Genomic DNA, 27551 nt, shown 5'->3' with positions numbered 1-27551 from the left:
TCTCTCCTTCCTCTCTCTCTCTTCTCTCTCCTTCCTCTCTCTTCTCTCTCCTTCCTCTCTCTCTCTTCTCTCTCCTTCCTCTCTCCTTCCTCTCTCTTCTCTCTCCTTCCTCTCTCTCTCTTCTCTCTCCTTCCTCTCTCTCTCTTCTCTCTCCTTCCTCTCTCCTTCCTCTCTCTTCTCTCTCCTTCCTCTCTCTCTCTCTTCTCTCTCCTTCCTCTCTCTCTCTCTCTCTCTCCTTCCTCTCTCTCTCTCTCTCTCCTTCCTCTCTCTCTCTTCTCTCTCCTTCTTCTCTCTCCTTCCTCTCTCTCTCTCTTCTCTCTCCTTCCTCTCTCTCTCTTTCTCTTTCCTTCCTCTCTCTCTCTTCTCTCTCCTTCCTCTCTCTCTCTTCTCTCTCCTTCCTCTCTCTCTCTCTCTCTCTCTCTCTCTCTCTCTCTCTCTCTCCTCTCTCCCCCTGCCAGGTCTGACCCAGCTGGCCCTGCTGCTCCAAAACCAGATGGCCAATACACATACTCGCAAAGCCTACAGTAACGCTTAGGCAAGAAACTACTGCGTTTTCAGAAGAGATTCCCAACATGGTCCTTATTAAAAGGTGTCTCTCCTTGTCCTGAGCATAAATATATCAAACTTGAAGTTCCTATCAGGTTACTGGAGTCAGATAGGCTGATAGAAGGTAACTCTCAACCGGCCCATTCTGGCCTATGAGAAAGGATCGTTTCACAGTAGCGACAGTGAAATGGAGGGAAACTGACTATGAGAACATGCTACACAGATCTAGGCATTATGGTCATCTTTACACAGGAGAATTCGCGCTGTGGCACTGATTAGCAGTGGCACGGCGCCCAGAGCATCTAAATCCACCCAACATAAAAGAGAGGAAGAGGAAAGAGGAAGTGAGGACCCACGCCAATGGTGCCAGGTCTAACATGGGGTCTGCCCGGTTTATGAAACACCACCACCACCACCTCGGCATGTCACCAATCACGCGGGAGGCAACGCCACTCACAAGACTCTTCTACAACCACGAGGTAGTGAGGTCCTAGCTGCAAGAAGAATTTCTTAAAAAACTCACAGGGGAACCCATTAGGCCCCGGCGCGTTACCAGAGTACACTTCTCCCAGGGCTGCTCCCAATTCCTCCACCGTGAGCGGGAGATCCAGCTCCACGCTCACAACGTCAGATAATGCACGAAGCGGAAGGTCATCTAGGAACCGGCCTATCACGTCCTCATGGAGACATTCTTCGGGGCGGACTGCTCTGCGAAATACGTAGAAAGGTTTTCAGCGATATGCAGGGAGTCTGTAAGAAGCCCTCCATCCGGGTCCACTATTCCGGGGAGAGGCTGACAATCCCTGACAAAGTCTATGAAGCATCTTACTGGATTCATCCCCCCACTGATAGACTCGGCTGCGTGTTGCCAACCAGGCAAGATGGGCCACATCCAGGAGGAGGGCTGCATTGTTCTGTTGCGCCAGGTGCAGCTGCTGCCGTATAAGGTGTCCCCCCTGTCGTCGACTACGATGCTCAAGTTCACCAATATTTGTCTCAGCCTGAAGCATTGCCTCCCTCCAAGTCCTAGGAGCTGCCGCGCAACAGGAGATATCCACTCCCTGCAGGGTGGCCTTCATTGCTTCCCATATAGGCTCTGCCCCCGAAACCGACCCCACATTAAGCGTCAAGTATTGATCTAGCGCACCCCCTAGCCACTCCCTGTAGTCCGCCTTCTGTAGATTACATGTCGAGAGATGCCAACGGAAGGAGCCGCCACGCCCTGCCCATTCGCAGCATAAGAGACACCGGTGAGCGGTCAGAAAGACCCAGCGGGAGAATATCTGCCTCCACTACCCGAGCCGCAGCCGCCCAGGGAACGAACAGATAATCCAGGAGGGAGAAGGAATTATGAACCGCAGAGAGAAACATGTAGCCCTGGGCCTGTCTGTGCAACCAGCGCCAGGGGTCTACCCAGTCGAGTGCTGATATTAAGGAGGAACGTTTTGTGACTAGACCCGTCAAAGCCCCCTCCCCTGGCAGCCAGCGATCCAAGGCTACGTCTAAGACATCATTCCAGTCTCCCCCTATTACAGACAGGTCATCCGGCATATCTGCCCATGGTGCCATGAGCCGCTCCAGCAGTGTACAGGAAAGAGGAGGCGGGGCATACACACACCCCAATACTACTGGTTCTTCCCTGATCATACCTTGCAGAAACAAGTACCGCCCCTGGGTGTTGCTCCACGTCTTAGCATGGGTATATGGGACTCTGCGGTGAATTAAAATCGGCACCCCCTCGTGACCCCCGCACAAATCCAGAATGAAACACTTGTGTGTAGCCCTACCGCTGAAAGCAGAGGGCCTTCGGGCCCATAAGATGCGTTTCCTGTAACATGAGTATGTCTGCATGGGCCCTCTTAGCATAATGGAGGGTAGCCCCCGCTTGATTTTATCCAGGGCTCCCCTGACATTCCAGTTTACCACCCTGAGAGCCTCAGAGGAATCTCGGGCCCGTAAGGTGATCCGGCCATGTAGGACCCTGGTAGTATGGCGGGGTGCAGAGAAGTGTTTGTGGCCCAAGCCTAGTGGCCCAATAGTAGAGCAATGGAGTGTGACTTGATAACAAAACCATAAACAGTAACCGAAACATCCCAACAAACCCCCCACCCTATACTCCAATAACACTTAAGCATCTGTCGCGGTGAGTGTCACCCGCAGACCTCAACTGGGAGTCCCGACGCACCTCAGCCAATGGATCCCCTATGTACAGCCCAGAATCGACAGGCAACACCTTTACTGGAAGCCCAACAGAGGAGCCGGCCTTCACATGAACCCTACCGATCCATACGACAATATCTGAGTTATCAGGAACTGCAGGCTCCCCCTTTGGTTAGGAGCCTGAAGGAATCCGCTGGGAGGCCGAACCGGCCCTGGAGGCCGCACTGCAGGAGCGGGACCAGCGTTGGGATCTGGATCGCTGGCGATCTTTAGGTTTCAGTTGAGAATGCTTGCGAGCAGCCTCAATAGACGAAGAGTCAGAGTCCTGTGGAGGCGGTGAGTGGGGGCTCAGCCGTACCGTCTCATCATTCCATTGAAACACCTCTTCCGGCATGTCGAAGAAACCGGTCTGGTACCTATATACCACCCGCAGCTGGGCTAGATATAGCAGAGCGTATGGAAGCTTAAGATCTCTGAGACGTAAGTTAGCCGCCAAGAATGACTGCCTCTGCTGTTGAACCAGCTTTGTATAATCCGGGAAAATCGGAAAATCAATATACGTGCATTTTCAAAAAGCAGAGGTTCCTTGGCCCTAGCCTGTTTAAAGATGATGTCATGGTCATGATAGTTTAACAACTTTGAAACAACAGGGGGAGACCAGGGCCCAATTAATGGGTCCAGCATACAGACCCAAGGAAACCAAAACAAGAAGAGGCATGCTGTTCCTAATGAGTCCTACAGGTCAATGAATGTAAAGAGAGCACTGGAGTGCTTTTTTTTGTGAAAATTTCTTTATTGCAGCAAATCAGTGGTACAGTCAAATAATCACATTGTCATCATTGAGCAAGGCGTGCGACATCTTGTCATAAACCGTACATCAATGAACCCATTTACTTTTCATTTTTCAGAAGAACATCCCTTCATAAGTAACTCCCCCCCCCCCCCCTCCCTCCCCCCATCCCCGCAGCATTGCACATTCCGCTCATGTCTTCCTCCATAGGGCAAGTCAAAGCATTTCCAAACAATTGCGTAGCATACGTTAAGTGATAAACAATTCCGTTCCTAGTCTGCTGACGTGGCGACTTTCCCATTAGTGCCTCCTGTTGCCTGGCACACTGGACCACAACTCCCCTCTCTCGTCACACAGCCCACTTCACAATAGTACAGTCCCATGCCCCTTGGCGGGTCTATCGGTAACATTAGGCAGCATTCTCAGATTGGCTCAGTACCTAGCTCAAATCCTGTCATCATTGTATCCCACTCTAGAGAGATGTGTATTTTCCGCAGACCTCTCTGTTCCTCTCTCCATATTTCCAACCCTTCCGCCCTTCCCCAGTGCATCATCTCAGTATGCCATCCCTCCACATCCGGGGGTCTCGCCGACTTCCAGCGCATCGTTATTAATCGTTTCCCAAGCAGCAGTGCCAAATCCACGAAGCGGGTGGCTGCGCTTTTCCCTTTTTCTCTGTGGCCTACTCCCAGCAAACTGTACAGTGGTGATGCATATGGTCTGCCTGGTGCCACCGACTCTACTGTTTTGTGGATTGTTGCCCAGTAATTGCCGAGACTCTGGCAGGACCATAACATATGTAACAATCTGGCATCTGCCGCTCCGCATCTGGGGCAGGTATCCGCTGCGCTCGGGAACATTTTATGTAGTTTGTAGGGGGTGAGATACGCTCTGTGCATGATCATCAGTTGAATGAATTTAAATTTCGGATTGCGTGACACATTTTTGGGAGAGCACTGGAGTGCTAATGAAGGTCGGAGAAAATCTTTTCTCCTTTCAGAAAAAGACCCTCACACACTCAGCCAGCTAGGTGTCTTGCTTCATCACTCGGTCTGCTCCTTATCGGGTTGGCGCTGCAATACCCAATCGGCGCCCGTGATGGGGCCTTATTGGCTGAGATAATTTTTCTTAGCCGTTGGGTGCGGTGCGTGTAAGGGTCCTCGTGAGTGTAGATGTGTGAATGTGGAATGTGTGAAATATAAAACAGAAGTTAGTGATCCACCCAAAATATTTTAATGACTGTGGTCACTATCCTGATTAAAACCAAAACCGGCGGGTACTCTTCTCTAAGGTTGCAGGGTTGTGCGCTAAAACTCAGGCCAACATGTTTCTTGCCTAGTGTCAGTTTGACAGCAATTCTTCAGGACCTATTATTGATCCTTCTACACTTTTTGGTGGTGGTCTGTTATTTCAACAGTTTCACATTGGTCACAATTTTAGTGACCACCCATACAGCACCCCTTTTTAGGAGGGTTAGCATCTCAACATTTGGAGCGCTGGAGCTGACCTCTTGGAGCCACAGTGACCTCCTCCTGGCAAGGTGCTCCCTCGGTGGGCCTGATGGCCTGCAGAACAAAATACTGGACAAGTGCCGTAGATGCCTGCAGATGCACAGGGATGGCTCCTCCACCCCAAGGGAGATGGTAAATGGTTGTTGAAGCGCTGGACAAACCTCCAAGATTTTGGGGGTGATGTTCAGATTCTGGACAAGTTGGTCCCTCAATTGTCCAGGTTGCCAACAGACATGTAGGGTGTGCTGCCAATTTTGGAGCAGGTCCTCTATTCTTGGGGTGTGCGTTCGTCTTTATCCTTATTTGGTTCCCAGGTATTCAACACTGAAGCTCTGGTGTCAGGGAGAACCAGAAATACTGAATTTAGGGGCGTTAAGGGGAGTGCAGGGCAGTAGCCTGTGGGCTACCTACCCCTGGGGTGTTTCCCCCCTCTATATGACTACTTCCTGCTAGGAGTGGGCATATTCTTAACCCAGAGTTCCTAGTTCCACCAAAACAAAGATGGTGAAACCCTTCTTCCACTGTCCACTTCAGGTGGCCCACCTTTGGGGTGTGCCTCGCTTGTAAGTGTGACACGCCTTCTGACTATTTAATTTCCCTCCTGGTCTGGTGCCAAATGGGTCTCCCGGCATGGGGTAGCATTCCCTGGGTCTGGGGGGAAGTCATGGTCTAATTTCAAAGGTGGGAGAAGCTTTGAAGCCTCTGGTCTTGAGATGCTAATCTGCTAGCCATCCTTTTGGAGGAGGTGTGATCACCATGTGCCAGACAGGCATTGTTTCTGGCCTCAGAGAGCACAGCTCTCACCTGCAGGGGGTCAGAAACAAATCTGTCATGGCAGGGTGGAAGATACCATTCAGCCACCACACTCCGTGACTAGTAGGGTTTAGGGGGGTACCTCTAAGTTTCCCTCTGGGTGCGTGTTCTCATAAATCTGGTAGTGGCATCAGTACGGATTTATTAAGACAAGATATTTGATACAAAACATCAGTATTTTCAGTGAAGCCATTATTTAGCAGGGTAACTCGTAATGACCAGTGCCCAGCACAGACCTTAAGATGGGTTCCTGATCACTTGCAACGCTTAGAAATGGAACTAGACATTACAGGGACACCTCTGCCCATGCAGAGGTGCCCTAAGATGTAATATATTGCACCTGCATTAGGGCTCTAAGACCTGCGGTAGAGACGACTTACATATAATACACGCATTGTACAGGTGCATGGCACACAGGGAGTGTGCCATGCTGTGTTTTCAGAATAATTTGTACCATTTCACGCATCCTGCAATGACTGCATGCAGGTTGTCTGTGGGTCCCTTGGGGTGTCATAAGACATGCTGCAGTCAGATGTATGATTGAACAACTACTGACTAAACCACGAATTCCTAAACCACGAAGGCTAAACCATAAGCAATGCCAAACAACTACCTTTTTCACAACGAGTTCCTAAACCACGAAAAAAAACACCTCATGACTAGCCAATAGATGGCATTATTGATTTTATTTTCCTTCCTGAAACGTCCTTGTCAAGAGTGGATGTGCTCCTATAAAAATGTACTCATAACGTGCACTCGTAGTACATATTTTGGAATCTTTGTTGCAGCTGTAAAGTTGAATGCATCAGTCAGCCCAGTTTGTACCGAGTAAGCACTCTCGTATATTTATCCTATACAAATTATAAATGCATTGAAGCATTCTGCGCTTTGCAAATGAGCCGCTTCCGGGCTCCGGGCTCCGGGCGCTGTGAGTGCGAGCATGCGGCTGGCCTGTAGGGGGGCCTTGTCCGTCCTGAGGTAGGATAGAACTGCACGCAAGCAAATAACACTTTTACAAACGTACCATTTTGTATCCACATAACATACCAGAGCCGCTTTTATCTGTGTGTGGGCGGTTGGGGCAGTTGAATAAATACACGGTGCAGATATTTCTTATTTCACATGTGCCATTGGTCGGGAAATGGTCTGCTTTCTTATGGTTTCATGTAGGCTGATGGGGCCACATGTTCCACGGTTCACTAGTACAAATCAACCTTAATTTGTGGACCCCTCACGCCCTTGGGCACCGGTGCTCCTGCACCTGCTGCGCTAATGGGAGCGATGCTCCTTCCTCGCCACCATTATATTATACCCACCGCTGTTTCAGATATGAATGGTTGACTGGGTCCCTCGTTAGCCTTTTTTGCTTACAAATGCAAAGTCCACGGGAGGCTTGAAAGTTGTGTTTGGAGACTCTAGGCTGAGTTTTATTTCCCATACATATGTTTTTAAAAATAAAGAGAACAGCAGCCTTAGCCTGTTACATTTGAATTAGTAGCATGGTATGGACAAATTAAGTTAATGACCCTGGCGAATGGGGCCGGGATTAGACAAGAAAGGGGTCTGAAAGCAAAGTTATTTTTTTTTTATTACGTTTTTACAGGAAAAAAATGCATCTATCTTTGAAAATTCAGCCCAACAGCAAAAAAAATGTAAAATGCTCAGGGTCTTGTAGTATAATTGTTTTTATCGTTTTCATCATAAGCCTTAACAATTCATACCCTCAAAATATTTATATAATGCTGTTATAAAATATCTACACATTCATATACATTGCATCGAATATAATCAATTGTGTATTTCATTTTATGGTAGGAAGGATACAAAGAATAAATAAGACAGTTCACTTCTTAGTTGATGATATATCCAGTAAATAACCAATTACTTGCGTAACCGAACAGAGAAGGAACCTGCAACACATTAAGGGCCATATGTATCAACATCCTCATTTGCGATTCTCAAATAGCGATTTTTTAGAAAATCGCTATTTGAGAATTGCAAAACGGGATGTATTAAAGAAATCGCATTTTTTGTGTGAATTCTTAGTATTCCTTAATTGCGATAAGCAAATTGCAAAATCGCAATTAAGGAATACTTACTCATTCATTTCTATGGGCCAGGAGGCCCATGGAAATGAATGGGAAGTCCTTCTCAATTTGCGATTCGCAATTTGAGAATCGCAAATTGAGAATAATTTCAAGGGTGCATGGGTGTCATAAGGACACCCTGATGCACCCCTAAAACGAACATGTGTGCGCATGTGGCACACATACATGCCCTAAGGGCATGTATGTGCGCCACATGGCACCTCCACAAATGCCAGAAAGTGCTTTTGTGAAAGAAGTCGCAAATTAACACCAACTTGAAGTTGGTGGTAATTTGCGATTTCTTAACGAGAAACCGCAAATCTTGAGTGCTTCTTGCATAGCATTTAAGGAATCGCATTTTGCGATTCCTTAAATGCTTACGCAAAGTTAAGGAATCGCAAATTTTGCGATTCTTTAAATTTGCGGTGCGATTATCCTCATACATACCGTTTTCTGAATTTTGAGTCGCAAACGATGCTTTTTTGCGATTCACAGTGTTTGCGAATCAAAATTCGGTTGATACATATGCCCCTAAGAGACTTGTCATTGTAATTACAATAGTGCCATCTATTGGCCAGTGAAGAGTTCTTTTATTTCGTGGTTTAGGGCAGTCGTTGGAGTAAGTCGTAGTTAAGGATGTCGTGATTAAGGATGTCATTGTTGTTCAGGATTCGTTGTTCAAGTCAGTCGTTTTTAAAACTTCATTATAAAGGCTGTTTCCCGCTGCAGTCCTTAGGGACTCTCTTTAGTACCCATGCCCGGGTACCAGGGGTGTAAGGACGTATGTAGTTTAACATTTCTACCAGTCCTACATCATGCACCCTTATGGGCACTAATGCTTCCTTAGGGGCGACTTATTAACTTTTAAATGGAAGGTTTAGACGTGTCAAAAGGGTATATTTTGACAGGTCCAATTGCAGTTTAAAAGCTGCTTTAGTCAGGCTGCAATTGTAGGCCTGAAGCCATGTTTTTACCCTGTCACTGCATTGGTTGGGATAGTGGGTGCTGCAGTCCCCTTGTGAAATTTAGTGTACAGGCCCTGGGTGCATTTTCCACCATATTCTAGGTAAGTTAAATATGCCAATTAGGGGAATACCAATTTCATGATATTGAAAGGAGAAGAACAGACACTTTACCACAGGTTAACAGGATTCAGAGTTCTACGGCCAGCAAAAACAATTAACATAGAAATCTGGGGGTACACCATACAAAAGATGGTAATGTCCTCCAGTGTTCATCTGTGTTCTTTAAACGTTATGCACTTGATATAGCTTAATGTGAACCATCTTACTTTTTAAAAGTTGGCACCTCTTTTTATGCATCGGTGTTCTATTTTGCCTTTCAATAATACTCTGACATTTTGGAAATAGCTGATTTTGATATGGTAACAACTGGCCAGCTTCATACAGAATAGTACACTAATCTCAGTCTCTTTTGGTTTTTGTTTCACTATCAAGTTAAATAAACGATTCTAAACAATGTTTCTGTGGTCGATACATTTAGTGTACCTATTATACAAGAGTAGGATTTGTTTTATGACATTCCAAGGAAATGTGCTCATCGTGTGGTTGGCTATTTAATCCTTGATACATGGGTGAATTAACTCTACTTCATATGGCTTGCCTGATCTGTTTTGTGCAACATTCTCCCAGTAATCTCTCAAGAGCTGCTAAGAGCACTTCAGTGGTCTCCTATAATAGAAGTCCTAAGAATATTTTATTATGATTTATAAACAGTATACTTTTGTATAACTGCCTCATTCTGATTAAATGTCTTTCCACCCCCTAGGTCATGGGATGAGGCCGAGCTACCTTGTAATAAGCCCTCGCCTCGATCTGAAGAAGTGGTCCATCAGACAACTCCTCAGTCACCCTCAAGAGTAACATCTGAATATAAAATACCTCCATTTGAAGACTTCAGGCAGGCGTTGAAAAGTACCCCTAAACAAGGTTTGTATTTGAATAGGAGACTAAGTTATATTGGGTTGTTTGCAAAGCGTGAAGTCATATCCAGGACTTGTTTTCTGAGTTCTTGCCCTCCCTTGAGAAAGTCTTTATGGAATTGTGGGGTTTTCATTGTGGGAATCTGCTCAGACCACCAACTTATGTCCTGTAGTCCTACTGCAGATGAAATGCTTTAGAAGTCTAATTTATTTGCAAATATGCCCAGTACAGCCGGCAACTTTTAAACATGGAGCAGAAAGCAGGTTTCTGCAACCAGCCTGCTATTGTTTCCTGTCACCGGAGAAACCCAAAGATGTCGTTCATTTAAGAATAAACTCAGATAAGCATAATACTGCTGAGATATGTCCTAACATACATTTAGGATTCCCTAGCTTTTCAAATGTAGAATAACTGTATTTTGTAAAGAATTTAGGACGGATACATTGCATAATAAAATGAATATGCTTTTTGTTCCTTTTTTACCAAGTGTTTGTTCATGGTAGTTCTCGATTTTAGAAATGTGGCAGTGTTGAGGATAGAATACTGGAACACAGTGTAGCTGAACGGCGTTCACTTGTGGTATGCTTGCAACAGGAAATAATTAGGGTTTATTTCACCTAGAAACCTGGTAAAGTATGTGTCTACGTGCAGCATAACTGGAAACTCATTACCCTTTTCCTACATTACCCAAGCCATGCAACCAATATGGGTCTTTTTAATCTGCTTCTTGTTTGTCATATTTTCTCCATTTTAGTGGACTCTGATGAGGATCATTTAGAAAAGCCATTTCCTCTTCCTGTGAAAAACACAAAGGGAGCAGTTTACAAAGTCAAGTCTCCCAAAACTTCTTCAGGTAAGAAGTTGACTAAGCTGACACCTCATTGCTAAAACACTGATATAATTTGGTAAGGTAGTTTTCAGGCCCAGGTATTTTCCTCAGGTTCTTGAACCAGCATCCCTGTGTTTCAAAGGCATTGATTGGGCATGTAAGCCACAGAACAATTAATTCTTCATGCTGAGCTGTCTCCAAGTCCTCAGCCAACAGTGCTACAAATTTACATTTTATTAAGCATTTTATCTTGTTGGGCTTAGGTTGCCATATAAAAAACACAAACCAGCTAAGTATTACAAGTCCTATTTACATGTAACAAAGGGTTCTTCGCCCCCCACCTCCTGGCTTCTTGTGAAAAATCATGTGATCTATAAACAATAGCTTGCTTCTTTACTTCCCTAGGCTGCTTCTGCCTGCATGCACAATCTCCCTGGGTTGCCTTTCTTTTTGCAGTTCATATATTTATTTCTAAATAATTCATTGGAATTTTTTTTGTGTTATGTGTATTTATAAAGCACATCATCATCACCCATGAGAGTATCCTGGCACCTTTGTTTTAATGACACTCAGACTGCTCTGCCCGCCATGCATTGCTCCGTTATCAATCAAGATTTTCTTTATTGGGAATCAAAAGATTCATGTCTGCATTGTAGCAAGGAGCCTAGATATGAAATAATATGCGTGTTGCTTTCCATTGGTAAATTGCTTGGCTCATTAGAGCCTCACCATTGATATAAAATCTCCTGGTCTCTGTAGATTTTTTATACATCACACCTCCAAATGTAATGACTAAGTTCTGTTACTAGCTCTTGCCATCAGTCACTTCGTCTTTGAAAAACATTGTGTATGGCATAGCTTATGGTGAGGCCAGTATCTCAAACTCTTTGTGGAAATAATTGCTAACAGTAAGATGCTATAAAAGTAAGACACATGATCTAACAGCTGTGATGTGGAACAAAAGGCAGAGGCATCAATTACGCCAACCTCAGCTTGAGGCTCCACTGACCTGTAATGTAAGACTTAGGGGAAACCCTCTTCACCAAACACTACAAAACTAGATCTCAAAAAGAGGAGGGTCAACTGGTTTCCTCAGTCAAATGGATCACCTTGATAGATTACCTCAAAAGTTATACGTGTAAAATGTACTGAAGTCAAAGCTGTAAAGGAAAGTTTAGAACTTCAGACAATGAAGGTGTACATGAATGTAGAAGACAACTGCTGAAGTTTCACCTCGAAAACCTCAGCTGCCTCTTCCTAGATCCTTTCATAATCGTTTTACACACTAACAATAATTCCTTTACATATTAGATCACATATCTCCGACTGTTCACTTTCTTACTTTTGGTAGTAAAGTTTCTGCAAGTGTTATTTTTGTCAGGTTTTATTTCTCAATCCTATTACTTGAAATCTTTAGTAATGATTGATATTAGGTACTAAAAATGTTGCAATTGTCTAGATCCTGGACAGCAGTCATCGCCTCCTTCATGTTTTTTTCAAGTGTGTTTTGTTTATCCCCCGAAAATGTGCGGCATACACATTCTGAGGTGTATGTTGCCATTTAATCTTATTTATCTACAAATATGACTTTTCTATTCTTACGATTTTATACTATATGGCTCAGCAGACTGAGGTATGGTCCTGCTGGACAGATTTGTTTTTTATGTAATATACATTTTCACATTAATTGTGCTAGATATGAGAACCAGCAAATTTGCTTGTTGTTTGATTTAACTGCCTTTGAAAGAGGTTGAAAAACTTGACTGGGTGAAAAAAGAACCTCCGCTAACTACATTTCTGGAGATGCCGTTTTATTTTCCATGTGGAGTCCACCATTAAATTGCAGACCTCATCATGGCAATCATCCCCAACAAATCGCAGATTCTTAGGAGCCACACCTAAAATTCCAAACTCTTCAGGTCCCAATGCAACAGAAAGACTGAAAGTGTGGCCCTCATTCTATTTGGGAACAGCTGAGGATCGCATACTGAATCCTTCTGGATGAGTTTGGAGTCACCAGGATCATTGTTCACTGAAACTTCGTATTTCTGTTCTAATCCACCGGAATGATCGGACAAGTAGGAAGGCATAAGCTGAATCGGAGTATCAGCAGACATGAACTGCATTTCCCAAAGCATCCCTCCTTGCAAACTCCCAGGAACAAAATAGGAGCTTTTTATTCTAGCGCATACAGAGAGTTCATCTCTTTGTTAGCCTGTTATCTGAAATGTATATCATTCTATTGAGGAGAAAACTTCATTTGTGTAAAGATATTGGAAGCCTGTGTAAACCTAAATCTAAACTTATTTCTCCTGCCAAGTGCAGGAACAAGATGATTTGTCCATTAACTTCACTGAATAACGTCAAGGATCTGAATCTTCTGTGCATGGTGATATTGTTCATGGCAGTTATTTTGTCAGTCAGAAATTCAGGAGGAGAAAAGTCAACATTAATGTGTGCTACTGGTTGAAATATTGCTGCTTAAAATAAATAATTCAAAGCATAGCCCTACTGGTTGTTGTTTGCACCATGATCTTTCATCATGAAACAGAATATTTTCTCGCAGACCGTCTTATTGTACACTGCTTATAGGGAGAGCTGTCACAGCTGTATTTTTGGTTAGCACATTACAAGCCTGGAATTAGAAGGCTGGTACTGCTTCTGCTGAGAAACATTCTGCAGTCACTACTTCGCTGCTTTGCCAAAGTCCAAATGGGCCTTGCAACTCTGAGGTAAAAGACCATACCCGGGAAGAAAAATACTTGATAACCTGTTTAGTGACAAACACGACTCCATGGAAGTATAGTGCTGAAGTAAAAACAATTACTGCACTTGCAAGAAAGTGATATTACCTTGAATTTAGAAGGTATGAAGTTGTCATAGGGGCTGGGGGAGGACAGCAAGCCCTCAACGTGGCGAATGCAAGCACAATCCTCTCCTTGCCTGCTGTATCCTTGAAAATATGACCGGGTCTGGTTAAGCCCCTCGAGAAGTGTTCCCTGCTTCCTGAATGTGTTGGCACCAGTTTGGAGCCCTGACACGGCAGCAGAGCTGATCTCGGACACCAAGCAGCACACACGCCGGCCGGTAGTCTGCATCAGCAGTGGGCAGGGTCCAGCCTGCTCGTCTGTCTCCCACCTGTGGATATGTAATTCTTGTGGGTCTTTGGCTTGTTCCCTGGATGGATTAGCGCTTGTTGAAAACCCTAAGGCGGCAGCACGACTGGGATATCAGCTCCAAGCAACACACACGGCAGCCAGAGGCCTTCACCTGCAAAAGGCTTGGTTGAGCCAATAGGTTGTGGGCCCACCACCCTCGGAGAGTGGAACATTGGTGGTTGCAACAAAGGGCCAGTGACTAACTGGTGACATGTGCCACCCCCTCCCCCCCCCCACCTCCCCACCCCCCATCTTTTTTCACTGCTCCCTCCTATTTGAACAATATGACTAGACCTTGTCTGCTGGACCAGCCTGAACATTGTGGAGTGAGAACCTAAACTCCCTAATGAGAGTTGGACGCTGCTTAACGCTGCATATATTTAGTCCAGTCTGTGTAATATGGTTTGCTCTTGTGGAGATACTTCCCAGCTCCTCTTGCTAACATAAAGTTCCAGATCTAAGAGTCAGATGAAGTCGCTCCCCATGATGATAGTGTTGGGGCAATCTCGGGAGGCTACTGTCTACGCCGCAGACACACTTGCCAAAATACTGATAGCTACAGGGGACACACATTCTATATTGGAAACGAAAATTGACAATATGACTCGAGACCCTGTATTACTCTGGGAAGATCAGCGAAAGTCCAATGTAATGAAAACATGTTACATGACCTCCTCATTCTAATCACACCACTGAGCAAGCAGGTCTCCGACATCACAGAGAGAATCCGATTTCTTGAAGGAAGAGCTGAGGATGCGGATAGCTGCAGATGACATATATGCACGTTGTGAGCGTATACAGTAGGCCCTAATGTTACTCACTACATCAAAATGTGAATTCAGCTGGACCTCTCTCCCTGCTTCACAGTGGAATGAGCCCTCTTAGTCCTTGCAAACGTTTCTACATTTCTGATGGATACATCTGCCTGTGGATTCCTCACTGTTAGACCTGTCGGCCCTTTGGGTGGTCCCTCCTAATTTTTCTCCCCTTTTTGCCTTCTCATTAGTTTTTTTTATGTGTCCACTATAATTTTTGGTGTTGTTCTTAGGGCTTTGGGTGCCTCATTAGTCCTACATAATCCTGAGGCACAGGTGCTCCTTTAAGATGGAGAGAAGAGAAACACAAAATGGAGGACTGTAACTGCCAAAATCATTACCTCAGGAACCTTCGCCATAGGAGTACAATGGGAAAACTCTAGAACCTTCCAGCTAGATCCAGCAACCAGAGACCAGACTATAAAAGGACAGAACCAGGGCGGCCATTTTAGAGTGACCAAAGAGCTTGTGTGGAACCTGGTGTGGTAAGGAGTGAGGCGGTATCGTGGGGAGGAAGGCGCACTGAGAGGGGTTAGATCGTCCCGTGGGCCGGCTGCTCTTCTTAAACGATGTGACCCCCTACTTATCGACTAAGCCCTACAATTGTAATATTCACACTAGCTCCCTGCGACCTTCTAGTGCTCCTGGAGAAACGTCTCTAAGCTACTTCTGGAGAGCTGTGTGTGTAGCTGGCCTGGGAGTCCAGAAGCGGGAACGTCTGAATCCAAAGAGACACCGAGAACGTCGGTATTATCAGACTTTCTCCTAGTCCCGCCGGTGGAGTTCTAACCAGTGGAACTGAGAGGCCCTACTTCGCCAGCTCGTAGCCCAGAATATCGCAGACCCGCTGAGAAAGGAAAGCAGAGATTTGGCCCTATAAGCGGGAATCAACACTCACCGTGGGGGGGGGGGCCCTGGTGGGTTGTGCAAAAGGCCCTCCGTTGCTAGCTGTCAACCCCTTCTGAGCGGGAGTGCCCCTGACGTGAATCCCTCCTGCTGTGCTGGCGGAGCGGAGGCTGGTAGGCGCAGATGGGAGACGGAGGAAGCTGTGAGAACTCCGTCGGCAAGTTCGCTACGACGACGGAAGAGGCAGGGAAAGAGGCTGAAGGAGGCCGGGAGTGGGCGGAGTCCTTCGTGCATGTGGAGCCAGCGAGGAGAGTACTAATGAAGCGCTGACTAACACCCCGAAGACCGGCAGAGTGAAAAGCGGCAGGGCTCAGCTCCGATGGAGTCAGCCGGTGGCGGAGCCTGCGCCTATCCCTAGAAAACAGAGCGGGCACTAACTGGAAGCTGTACGACAGAACTACAAGAGAAAGAAAATAAAGTAAGGTGGGGAAACTAGTCGGGCTGGTGGAGAAGTTCGTGCTTAGGCTTGGATTCCTCAAACCTGATGAACTGCGTTACAGACAGTGTTCACTAATTACTTGACTTGCTCACTCCGGTAACTTCCATGCCTGTGTAGAGTCACCTGTGATAGAGGTCTCTGAATATAGACATAATTACCAGCTAAAGGAGATCAGAGTAACAAGGCTGACTCGGGGGAGGGGGGGTGGTGAGAAGGCACTGTAAGAGGGTGTGAGAAGTTGGCCCGATATGCAGCGTTCGCTATTCTAGCGACCACTATGTATCGTTCCAAACGACCCTTATGGTGATTGGCTGTAAGTCAACCTTAGACCAGCTATCCTAGTAGCGTGGATACGAGCAGTCTTCGGGCTAAACTCTAGAGGGCGTGTTAAGCCAGCTGTAATACCATCACATACCCCTTGAACACCAAGTGAAAGGACACCACACAAGTGTTATGAAAATAAACAGTATATTTATTAGAATCACAACAGCCCTGTACTCTTTGAGGACAGGGTACTAAGCACAGAACCAAAGCTCTTAGAAAATACTTCAAGTGCACAATTTAAAACAAGTGCCCGAGGGCACGGAAAGTTTAGTGGTCTCGGGCGGACCCGATAAGGCAAGTCGGAAGCGAGGGACTCGGGACCCTAGAGTAAGGAGGCTATGCAGGCACCGAAATGCCGAAGTTACCTAGCCAGGAGGGCTGCGGCTGCACAAGTCTTACAGGCGTCGGGGGTCTTTGCTGACGAGCCAGGAGCCGGAAGAAAAGGAGTTGCTGGCCGGCGACCAGTGACGAATAGTTCGTAGTGATCCAAGCCTGGATCAGTGATCGTTGATACCTGAAAGCAGAGGGGACCAAGTTCGTACTACTAGCCAGTAGTCAGAGGGTACCAGGGAGGCACCGGATGGCCATCACCCCGACTAGGTGAGTGGGCGACGCTAGGCTATGCAGTCTCACGGACCAGGAGGCGTTGTCGGCGACCAGGATGGAGGTGCGAGCTGTCCCACGAAGGTTGATGCTGTCGGCGTCGCTGGGCCCAGGATTGGGGCAACAAGCCTTGGCAGATTTCAGGGCCACGTGGTGGGCCTAAAATGGCGTCTTGAGTGGACCAGGAGGGTCCGGGGTGCTCCTCTCGAAAAAGGGAGCAAGGGCCGATCTGGAGCAACCAGACCAGCAGCGTTGGTTGTCGGATGTCGTCAAAGAAGGGCACAAGCCAGCGGCTAGTGACCAGACAACGTGCTGAGCAGCGAGCAGAAGGGCCCCACGCAGATCGTGGAGATGCTGGGAGACTGCACTTCGGTGCTGGAGCTACTCAGGGTCGGGGCTTCTCGGACCCCTGAGCACTCACCAGAGAATTGCTTCGATGGTCGTGCTGGTTAAGAAAGCGTGCAGGTTTTGATGATGGCCGGTCCCTCGAGGTCTCGTCGCACCCACAGATCTCAGCTGAGCTGACGACGTGGGTAGAGGTCAGAGGTGCCAGGGAAGCCGGTTCTCGTCGAGCTGGGCCGTCGGATCCTTGAGGAAGGACTTGCAGCAAACCGCGGAGTTCTTAGATGGTGCCTGCGGATGCAGGGTGACTACTCCTTAGCCACAAGGGAAAAATCTTGAGAAGAGTCTCGAAGTCCTTTCGTAGAAAGTATTCTTGATTCAAAGATGATCTAAATTGGAAGGGTCCCCGCTCCGGCCTTTATCCTAAAGAAAGGGGTGGGTACATGACTAGGTCCTGCCCTAAGGGTGGGACCAGGAAGGGGGGTAGTTACACCCCTCTCCCCCTGCTGGACTTTCCCCAGGTCAGGGGCTGCGCGCCCCTGGAACTGGTTCTAGCCGGCAGATGCGTAGTGAGCACCGGGGTGCCACTCCGCAGTCACCTTCTCGCAAAGCCCTACCTACCCAGAATACACAAACCCTGTCTGGGACGGTGCGAACACCGCCCTTGACAGGAAACCCTTTGTCCAAGCTCTCCTCGCTGGAAGGACTCCCAGCAGCAGGAGGTCAGACTCGTGTCTGTGGTGGCAGCGCCCATTTTGTGGAGCTGAGGCTTCAGTTAACTTTAACCGGGGTTCACAGTTACGTACATGTCGTGTCCCTCTAGAAGGGCGGAATGCTAACCTCGTCGCCAGAATTGGTGAGGGGGCAGCATCCCGATCCGTATGACACCTTACTCGACATGTCTTGATAACGCGATACCAAAGTTACCGATATGATACGCGTTAGCAACCGGCTCGGCTCGTGCCGGAGCCCAATTCACACGGTTTCATGCACTCTGCCTTCAGGATTGTCAAGGCCTGCCATAGGAGTGACTGAGAGGAACTCGGGTGTCCATTTTGAGGTTAGGTATAGGGATACTACACCTATAGCAACGGGCGAGTACGCCACGTGGCCCCAGCTGTCGGGCAGCCAGTTGTGTCAGATTTAGATGGCCATCCAGGGGTGGCATAATACATGCTTCAGCCCCTGGTAGGCCCTGGGTACACCGATGCCCTGAGTTACAGGGTCTGACAGGGTGGCCCAGTTCCGATTGGGTAATGCACCTAAGGTACACATCAATTTAGCGAGAGAACAGCTAGGCTGTGGGTCTGATTGGCAGGCCCACAGCCCGAGAAAGTCGTAAACCAGTGTAACAAAAGCAAAAATTCCGGGTGATCATAGGATTGCAGACCCTACTCTCCTACAGAGGGGAACATTTATATGCAGATCATTCAGGGCTCATAAGTGTTACTGTAATATTCTGTCAACTCAATGTGGTCATAGAGTAAACTAAATGGCCGTAAGACATGATTAAGTAACCTGCCTGTTTCTATTTAGATAATCAGCTGCTTGAACCCATTTACAAGTGTACCAGTGGGGGAAATGTTTGCTGAGCAGCTGTAACTTCTAGCTTTTGTTGACATTGATTCCCCAAGGGTAATGTACATACTGGCTTCCTCATAGGAAAGCATTATTCTTGCTGATTACCTTATTTAAACTGGGAAACTATTGCTGAAAAGTTAAGGTGCAAGGGTTATTGCTGAGTTTCCTTCATCTTGGGGAAAAAGGTATTCTTTAATGCAATGTAAAGCTTTATGGATGCCAATAATCAAATGTGGAGATATATACTGTGCTAAAGTTATACACTGCTGGAAGACAAAGACAATCTAAAGATTTTTATAAAGAAATCCGTATTTTTCTAACAAGGTGTGGTGTCTTCTTTTGGTGGATGGGCTCTGGGTTGCTGTGAAAAGTGTGATGCAAGCATAACACAATTGCCTTTGGGATAGGTCTTACCACTCTGTGCTAGACTACCCTATGTGGACTGGTAACTTCAGGTCCAACATATTGGTGGCAGCGGTGGGATGAGAGCTTGTGCCTGCGTCCACTTAGCAGTGGCTTAGTGTGCACCACGTGCCTACACCTGGAGTTTTCTCCTGGCGGACTCCCTAATTAGAAGTTTTGTTTGTAGGCACAGTAGATCCACTTTAAATATTTATCATGGTGTGCCGTTTTTCCCAAGTCTAACAGCTGCGACTAAAAAACTTGCAATGTTAAAAATCTCCCATGGGTCATTCAGCAACCGAAGATATAGTAAGCTGGGTACTACCTGTATAAAGCCTTTTTCCCTTAGAATAGGGATTAAAAACCTTATGCGAATAGCATTGTCTTACAGTTACCCTACACTTACACTACTGTTGCCCTAAACGTATTATGAGTTGTAATGGTATGCGTTGTTTCGGAATGCGTTGTAATGGTAGTTTTTAAAAAGGCGTTGTAATGGCATGCATTGTAAAATCATGCGATGTTATGGTAGTTGCGATGTAAAAACTGCATAGTAAAAGCATGCGTTATAATTGTTTGCGTTGTGAAGTCATATATTCACGAGGCATAGCTTGGCAGCAAGTCTCCCCTCCTCCTCTCCATCCTGGAGCATGTTGGTCCCCTGGGAGGTCTGGTGTCCCATTTTTTACGTAATTGGAGATATATTACATCACATCTCTGGGTTTGGATCTTGTAGAAAATGGGTATGCCCTTCCTTTCACCCCCTTGTCAGGGCTGGTGCTCAGGGGACCACCTGTTACTTCTGCAGCAGGAGGTTCTGTTTTTGCTACAGAAGGGTGTGATGGAGGTTGTTCCGAAGCAGGAAAGAGGTCAGGGTTGCTACTCCTAATACTTCCTGATCCCCAAGAAGGACGGACGATTGAGGCTGATCCTGGACCTCAGGTTCTTGAATTTTTATCACAAGCAGGAGAAGTTCAAGATGTTGTACTGGCTCAGGTTCTTCTGGCAATGCAGTAAGAAGACGGGATGGTGTTGATCGATTTGCAGGATGTGTATTTTCACATTCCCATCCTGAAGTTGCATCGGAAGTGTCTCCGTTTTACGTGGGATCTCAACACTATCAGTTTGCGGTCCTTCCTTTCGGTCTTACATCCGCACCACAAGTCTTCACAAAGGTGATGACGGTTATAGCAGCACATCTCAGAAGTTCGCAGATTCCTGTTTTCTCCTGTCTGGATGACTGGCTGCTCAAGGTAAAGTCGTCGGAGATGGTGCTGCGTCACTTGCAAGTAACAACGTGTCTGTTGTTCGACTTGGGTTTTTCGATAAACGAACCCAAATCTCACCTCGTGCCCTCTCATCGCATCCTGTTCGTAGGGACAGTATTGGACAATACTGTGAGTCGCGCCTTCTCGCCTCCACAGAGGATTCTAGACATCCAGGCTATGATTCCGATTTTTCAAAATGGAGTGGCTCTTCCAGTTCTGAAGGTCTTGCGCCTGCTCGGTCTGTTCGCTTTCTGCATTCTGTTGGTGAACGATGAACGCTGGCACATGAGGGCACTCCTGCGGTGCCTCCGCAGGTAGTGGTTTCAACACAAAGGAGATCTCAAGGAAGTGGTCAGAATCTCCAGAGACACTGCAGCGGAGCTGTCATGGTGGAGTGTTCCGCTGAACCTGCCTTCTCAGGTGGCCATAGTGAAAACGGGTGCCTCCACTCTAGGGTGGGGAGCTCATCTTGGGGATCTGGAGGCCAAAGGCCTTTGGTCTCAAGAAGAAAGATGGTTTCACATCAATCTTCTAGAATTGTGGGTGATACATTTGGCTCTTTCTTCCCTCCCTTTCGCTGTCAGTCGGTTCAGGTCCTGATGGCCAACACTACCTCGATGTGGTACAACAACAAACAGGGAGGGGTAGAGTCATCATCTCTGCAGAGAGGCTCTGCGACTCTGGTTCTGGGCTCAGGACCATCAGATTTGTGCAATTGGAAATCATCTGGCCGGAGTGCTGAATGTGCGTGCAGACAGTCTCAGTCGACAGTACTCAGTCGATCACGAGTGGGGTCTTCATCTGGAGGTTGTCCTTCACATTTTCAGGATGTGGGGGTTTCCTCAGTTGGACCTGTTTGGCAGTGCGAGTTCTCGTGAGTGGCAGTCGTTCTGCAGTCCCCAATATCCGTGTTGTTGGACGTGTTTCAGTTCGATTGGGGCTCACAGCTTCTTTACGTGTTTCCTCCCATATCCTTGATTCCTCGGGTTCTGAGGAGGGTTCACCAAGACTCGACCCACGTCCTATTGATTGCCCCGGATTGGCCAAAAAGTGTGTGGTACACACACCTCCTTACCTCGCATCGCACCCTCTGCTCCTTCTCCCTCTCAGGGCAGACCTCCTCTCGCAGTCGCAGGTTCTACACCCCCACCTCCAGAGTCTGCACCTTCATGCCTGGAGATTGAACGGGGCAACCTGAGCTCTTTCTCTCTCCCTCCAGATGTGGCAGATGTTATTTTATCGGCCAGAAGACAATCCACCAAATCTGTCTATTCTGATAGTGGGGCAGTGTTTGTAAAATCGTGTGACAAGTGATCGATTGATCCCTTACGAGCACATTTCTCTGAAATTCTCAGTTTCTCTCTTTCCCTAGCACAGCAGGGTTGTGTAGTAGCAACTATCAAGGGCTGCTTGTCTGATTTGTCTGCCTTTGTCTGATTACCAGACCAACCCATTTTATTTAAATCTCCCATAGTCATGAGGTTCATTAAGGGCCTCACTGATAGGTTTCCTCTCACTCCCTTTATCATGCCTCAGTGGAATTTGAATGTAGTTTTAACTTTCTTGAATTTGATACCCTACATAGCTGTCCCTTAAGATTCCTGGCGTTAAAGACAATATTTCTGGTTGCAATTGCTTCCGCCAGGAGGGTTAGTGAGCTGCAGGCCCCTAGCTCCAAGGCCCCATTTACCTCATTTCATGCAGGTAAGATGCTTCTTAGGACCAGAGCTGTTTTCCTGTCTAAGGTGGCCACTCCATTCCACCTAGGGCAATCTATCATGTTACCACCCACATTCTATCCCCCCCCTTCAAAGGAGGAGGAGAGACTTCACCGCCTGGACCATAAGAGGGCAGTCAGCTTCTACCTGGACAGGACTAAAGACTTCAGGTTGGACGACCAACTCATTATTGGTTACGTGGGCAAAAATGAAGTGCAAGGCTGACTTCAAGAGAACGCTGTCAATGTGGATCATCCTCTGCATCAAGATCTGCTACGCCTTGACCAAGAAGGAGCCTCCTGGAGGTATTCCAACTGATTCCACCAGAGCTAAGTCTTCTTCTGCTTTAGCTAGAGGTGTATCTTTTGTAGCAACTTAGGCCTCCTTTCACACTTTTGCGAAGCATTATTGCTTAGACTCGGAGGTGAGGAGCGACGGCCACTTTGCACGTTCTGTGCTGCAAGATTATTTTGGTATAAGTAGGCGGGCACCCGCCTCCAAGAGTGGGGCTGCTTTTGGATTCAATTCAAAAGGTGAGGAATCCTCAGGCAGATGTATCCATCAGAAGAACAAGTTACTTACCTTCGGTAACGCTTTTTCTGGTGGATACAGTATCTGCCTGTGGATGCCTCCCCTTTGCCTGCCTGTTTATACCGAAAATAATTGACATGTGAGTCATGCATTTTATTATGATATATTTGAAATTATGTGGTACTCATCACTAGGAAATGTATGTGTTTTAGAATTTCCAGTTTCTTTCTTGATTTCTGTATTCTGTGTATAGTTGTGGAAATGGTGTTGGTTCACCTGTTTGCCTCGAAGGCACAGAAAAAATGGGTGGAACTGATGTCTGCATGCCGACGAGGTCTTCTTATGGCTTTGAAGACCTCATATGGAGTTGCGTGCAGTCCGTTTCATTGTGACGTCTTCGTCGACACAGGAGAGCTATGGAGAAAAGTTTCAGTGGAATGCTGTGCATGGGGTAATTCAAAAGGTGAGGAATCCACAGGCAGATACTGTATCCAACAGAAAAAGTGTTACCGAAGTAAAAGTAACTTGTTCTTTCGTGCTCATCATGAGATCTTACAAATAGCTTGGATGAATCCTCTGTAGGATATCAATGCACCAGAGCAGCAATTTTTGTAATTATAGTATTATGGTACAATCCCGGAGATCCTCCTTCATGCAAGCAAATAAGAAATCGAGGGATGTAGGATTGAAATATTCTCTATTGTTCCCAGCGAAACTGAAAGCAATTGCCAATCAGTGCACATACTTTTTTTTATAGAGCCCAACAAGGCCAGAAGTTGGGAGGAAGAATCTGAATCTGAAGGGGTGAGGGCGGGGGGGAGGGTCTCCTCTACTTTGCTTGGTAGATGCGACTCTATAGCACCTATGTTTACACCACAGACTGCCAATGGCATTATTTAATTTCTGATTGTCTTCTCAAAAACCGTGTAATGTGAAAGTTGTGACTACGCATCCTTTAGAAGATATATCCATTGGGAAACATCCTTTACAACGAAGGCTTAAGAACAACAAGCCTTCAAAACAAAGTCTGAATTTTGACGCAACAAGCCTATAAAACAAAGTCTGAATTTCGACGCAGGCATTACAATGCTGGATTATTTAACGAATAAAGCATTACAACGAAAATCTTTAAAACAAAAAAGAATTGGCCGCCTATCATCGATTTAATAGAGCCCTCTTCGAGTGTTGTTAGCAGTGCACATTAGGGCCCCGAGCTGGGGAAAGAACAGTGCCGTTATTCCTTCACTACAAGGTAGAAAAGAGACTTATTTTAAACTGGGTGGCATTCTTAGATCTCCGTCTTTCAAAAACGGTTTGTACAGATGCCTGTTCTCTTCGGATCAAAGCTCCAGATGCTGCTACAGAATCGCAAAACTAAGAGGGGCTGATTAGTGTGTAAATTGATACCACTCGAGTGATGCCCAAGTACAATGTGAATGTTTTATCGAGAAGAACCAAGGAAATTGCTCAGTGGGATAGATGCTGCTGAGATCTGTGCATGAATGGATCAATACGCTTAAAAGCAACAGTATCCAAGCGCTACCATTGTGCAACAGACTTAGTGCCAGCTCTACTCCTGGCTATTTTTCAACTTCTTGAGTTCAATGAAATGATTACTATTAGTCTTGGTGGATAACAATACCCACAATTCATGGCACTTCAAAGCGCTGTGAGCCACGTGGTAGAAGCAGTGGTTGGGAAATAGCCTATATGCTGTTATTGCCTCCGCGCAGCCTGACTCCAAATACATTACTGACCCAGAATCCTAACTTTTGCCCTACTCCTGTGCTCCCATATGTGGCTTATATTTTAACAAAAGCAGGAAAATAACATCATATCTCATGCCTAGGGTGGCTCATCTGAAGGGGGTGTGAGATACTTACCTGAGGCTGGTTGTCCTCAGCAGCACTGGTGAAATATTGTGTAAACGTACACAATTAGTCTTGGTGGGTAACAATACCCACAATTCATGGCACTTCAAAGCGCTGTGAGCCACGTGGTAGAAGCAGTGGTTGGGAAATATCCTATATGCTGTTATTGCCTCCGCGCAGCCTGACTCCAAATACTTTACTGTCCCAGAATCCTAACTTTTGCCCTACTCCTGTGCTCCCACATGTGGCTTATATTTTAACCCCTTCCCTGCTCGGCACATTCCCCTGCTGTGCTGGGGGGAGGGGGGGCGCGCGCAGCGCTCCCATGCTCATGACGAGCTCAGCTCGTCATGAGCTACAGTGCTCCTGTGCTCCTGACGAGCTCAGCTCGTCACGGCCGCACCCGTTTCTTTAGAACGCTCAGCACAGCAGGGGAATTAGCGTGCGAGCATTCTAAAGGCCATGACGAGCTCAGCTCGTCATGAGCACCGGAGCACTGTAGCTCATGACAAGCTGAGCATGCAAGGGGTTAACCAAAGCAGGAAAATAACATCATATCTCATACCTAGGGTGGCTAATCTGAAGGGGGTGTGAGATACTTAACTGAGGCTCGCTGTCCTCAGCAGCACTGGTGAAATATTGTGTAAACGTACACAGGAAAAATAAATGGCAGGAAAGAAAAGCAGATGTGCCGAAATTCAACGCTGCTTAAGGATGTGGGGGGACGATGGGGGGAGGTGCACCGAGCTGTGCATGGGGTAGGAGGGGTGCGTCCTGTAAAGTATTCAATTTTGATTCACAGCAGGAAAGGAAGAAGGAAGCACTGCAGCCAGTTTCAACATTCAGCAAAATGCTCTACTCGTTAAGAGCAAGTAACTTTCCTCTAGTCAGGCGGCAATGGAACAGAAATGGGAAGCTTCAGAACGCATGAAAAAAACATGGGTATTATTATTAAATACCATTATGCATTGTACTGTAAGCGTTGCATAAGTATGGGTGATATTGCCGTTCTTGGTAATGGCATATTCCATGATTACCTATGCGGCAGCATGAAAAAGTGTTTTATAGAAAAGACTGGCGTTGTGAGGGCACTGCAGTTGTAATGCAAGCTTACTAAAAACCTTAATTGGAAAGGCTTTCGTTATTCTGTCATGCATCCATATCTATTACCCTTATTAATATTTATCAGTCCCCAAGTCACTGATTTGTTAACTTTTGCCCGCATTTAATGGAGTCTCAGCTTTAGTACCTCACTCTGTAACTCGTAGCCTCATTGTGGTTTGGTTTATGTTTTTGTGCAGGGGTGGGGTGGGCATGGAGCCACTCACTGGGTTCCTAGCTCTTTAACCTCCCTATCACTTCTGCAGTCCTTGCTGCTCTAGTGGGGTGTTTCCAGTATGTATTTAGAACTCTTGATACATTTGATAAATTTTATTGTTTTGTATTCTCCTTTCTCTTATTTGTTTGGATGAAGGATGATTTTTAACTTGTTGGCTTGGGATTTGGGGCGCGGCTATGGGGTAATTTTGGTCAGGCAAGTACATGGTGATGAAGGGGTTAAGACAGCCTTCTATACTAAACCAGATAGGGAAACCTCTGTGAGTCTTGTTTGATGCTTTGCAGCATTGGAGGCACCTATGTACTTAACGTTATGCATCCACTAAATAAGAATATGTATGTCGCTTGAAACATCTGATGCATGTGGGCAGCATGAATGGCATAAAAGAAGGATAAAGAGGTTACTAGATTTTTGTCTCAAGCCCTGCTGTTAGTTAAACAAAAGATTCCCATTCCTGGAAAACCCCCCTGAAGAGATGAAGTGGGGTCCTGTTTCGTTATGCAGAAGCAGAAAGTCGGGCACTACAACTGGAGGAGAGAAGAGGATTGCGGATGCACCCTACACCATTGAAATGGGATGAATTTCTATTGGCCCACACAACCGTGTGCTAAAGTGACTAGTCTCCCCTGAGTAGTTTTAAGGCTACTAAATGGATGGAGTGTCTAGAGTTGTTTAGATCTTCACTCCTCTCCAGTATTTTGAGATGTGTGTAAGGAGGAGAGGCATGCTCCCCTCCACTTCTTTCTTGCGTTAGCATAAGTCAAATCTGGTTTAAATATACCTTCTATGTATTGCCGCGAAACACAGCCGATTTTGCTGAAATTGTTTCACTGCCCGACTCCGTGTGGTCTGTCATAATGACTTGTATTTTCAGTATTGTCATCTGTTACTATGATTAGCCACCATCAGTACTGGACAGTCCTGACCTGCCCGATGTGGGCTTGGGGGTCCAATTGTGCTTTAGTAAATGATATCCGTTGCTGTTTTGTAATCCTCACATTGATTAGGTAGAGCAATTGGATGGTGTCCACTATTGTTGTCGTAAGCATGATAAACGTAACTGCTTAAAGGACTGTCGACCTACTGTGAATATACCTACTGAAAATGTATACGTCTAAAATATAAAATCTCAGTACAGTTGTGTTTATAAAATAAAAAGATGAAGGTGGCGCCTGGGAATAATTTTGCAGCATAGGACACGAAGCTGTCTAAATGTTTTAGAGCATAACGCCCTTCCTCAGGGGACTTCATAAACTCTAGAAACACAAATCATAAGTCACAATCAGTATTCAAAAAGGAATGGTCCCTATATAGAAACACGTTCATATTTTAGCATAATACAACAGTGCTACTCCACATGCTATGGTTAAACTAATACAATTCGTGAAAACACTCATGACGTTTTTTTTACTAAACAGTGCTCTTGTCCAAATGGTGAAAGAAAAGCAGAAAAATAATAATAAAGACCCACACACTGGGTACTGACCTTAATACATGGAATTATTCGTTCGGGGTATTTAGCTGTAATGGGGTAAATAAAATCTAAGTGTCATTGCGTGACATGATACAAATGTC

The 27551-nt window shown here is 46.2% G+C and overlaps 1 protein-coding gene across 1 annotated transcript in view; it reads left to right on the top strand.

The window, feature by feature from the left end:
- Positions 1–27551, top strand: part of LOC147750963 (uncharacterized) — a 199901-nt gene that overhangs the window by 76627 nt on the left and 95723 nt on the right. Inside the window, exons 4-5 of the mRNA XM_086937406.1 lie at positions 9696–9856; positions 10605–10703. Of these exons, the coding sequence (XP_086793532.1) occupies positions 9696–9856; positions 10605–10703 (260 nt within the window). The remainder of the gene's footprint in view (positions 1–9695; positions 9857–10604; positions 10704–27551) is intronic.

This window comes from Lissotriton vulgaris, chromosome 1_1 (assembly GCF_964263255.1).
Source record: "Lissotriton vulgaris chromosome 1_1, aLisVul1.2, whole genome shotgun sequence".
Taxonomy (NCBI): domain Eukaryota; kingdom Metazoa; phylum Chordata; class Amphibia; order Caudata; family Salamandridae; genus Lissotriton; species Lissotriton vulgaris.
This window is presented reverse-complemented; position numbering and strand designations above follow the sequence as displayed.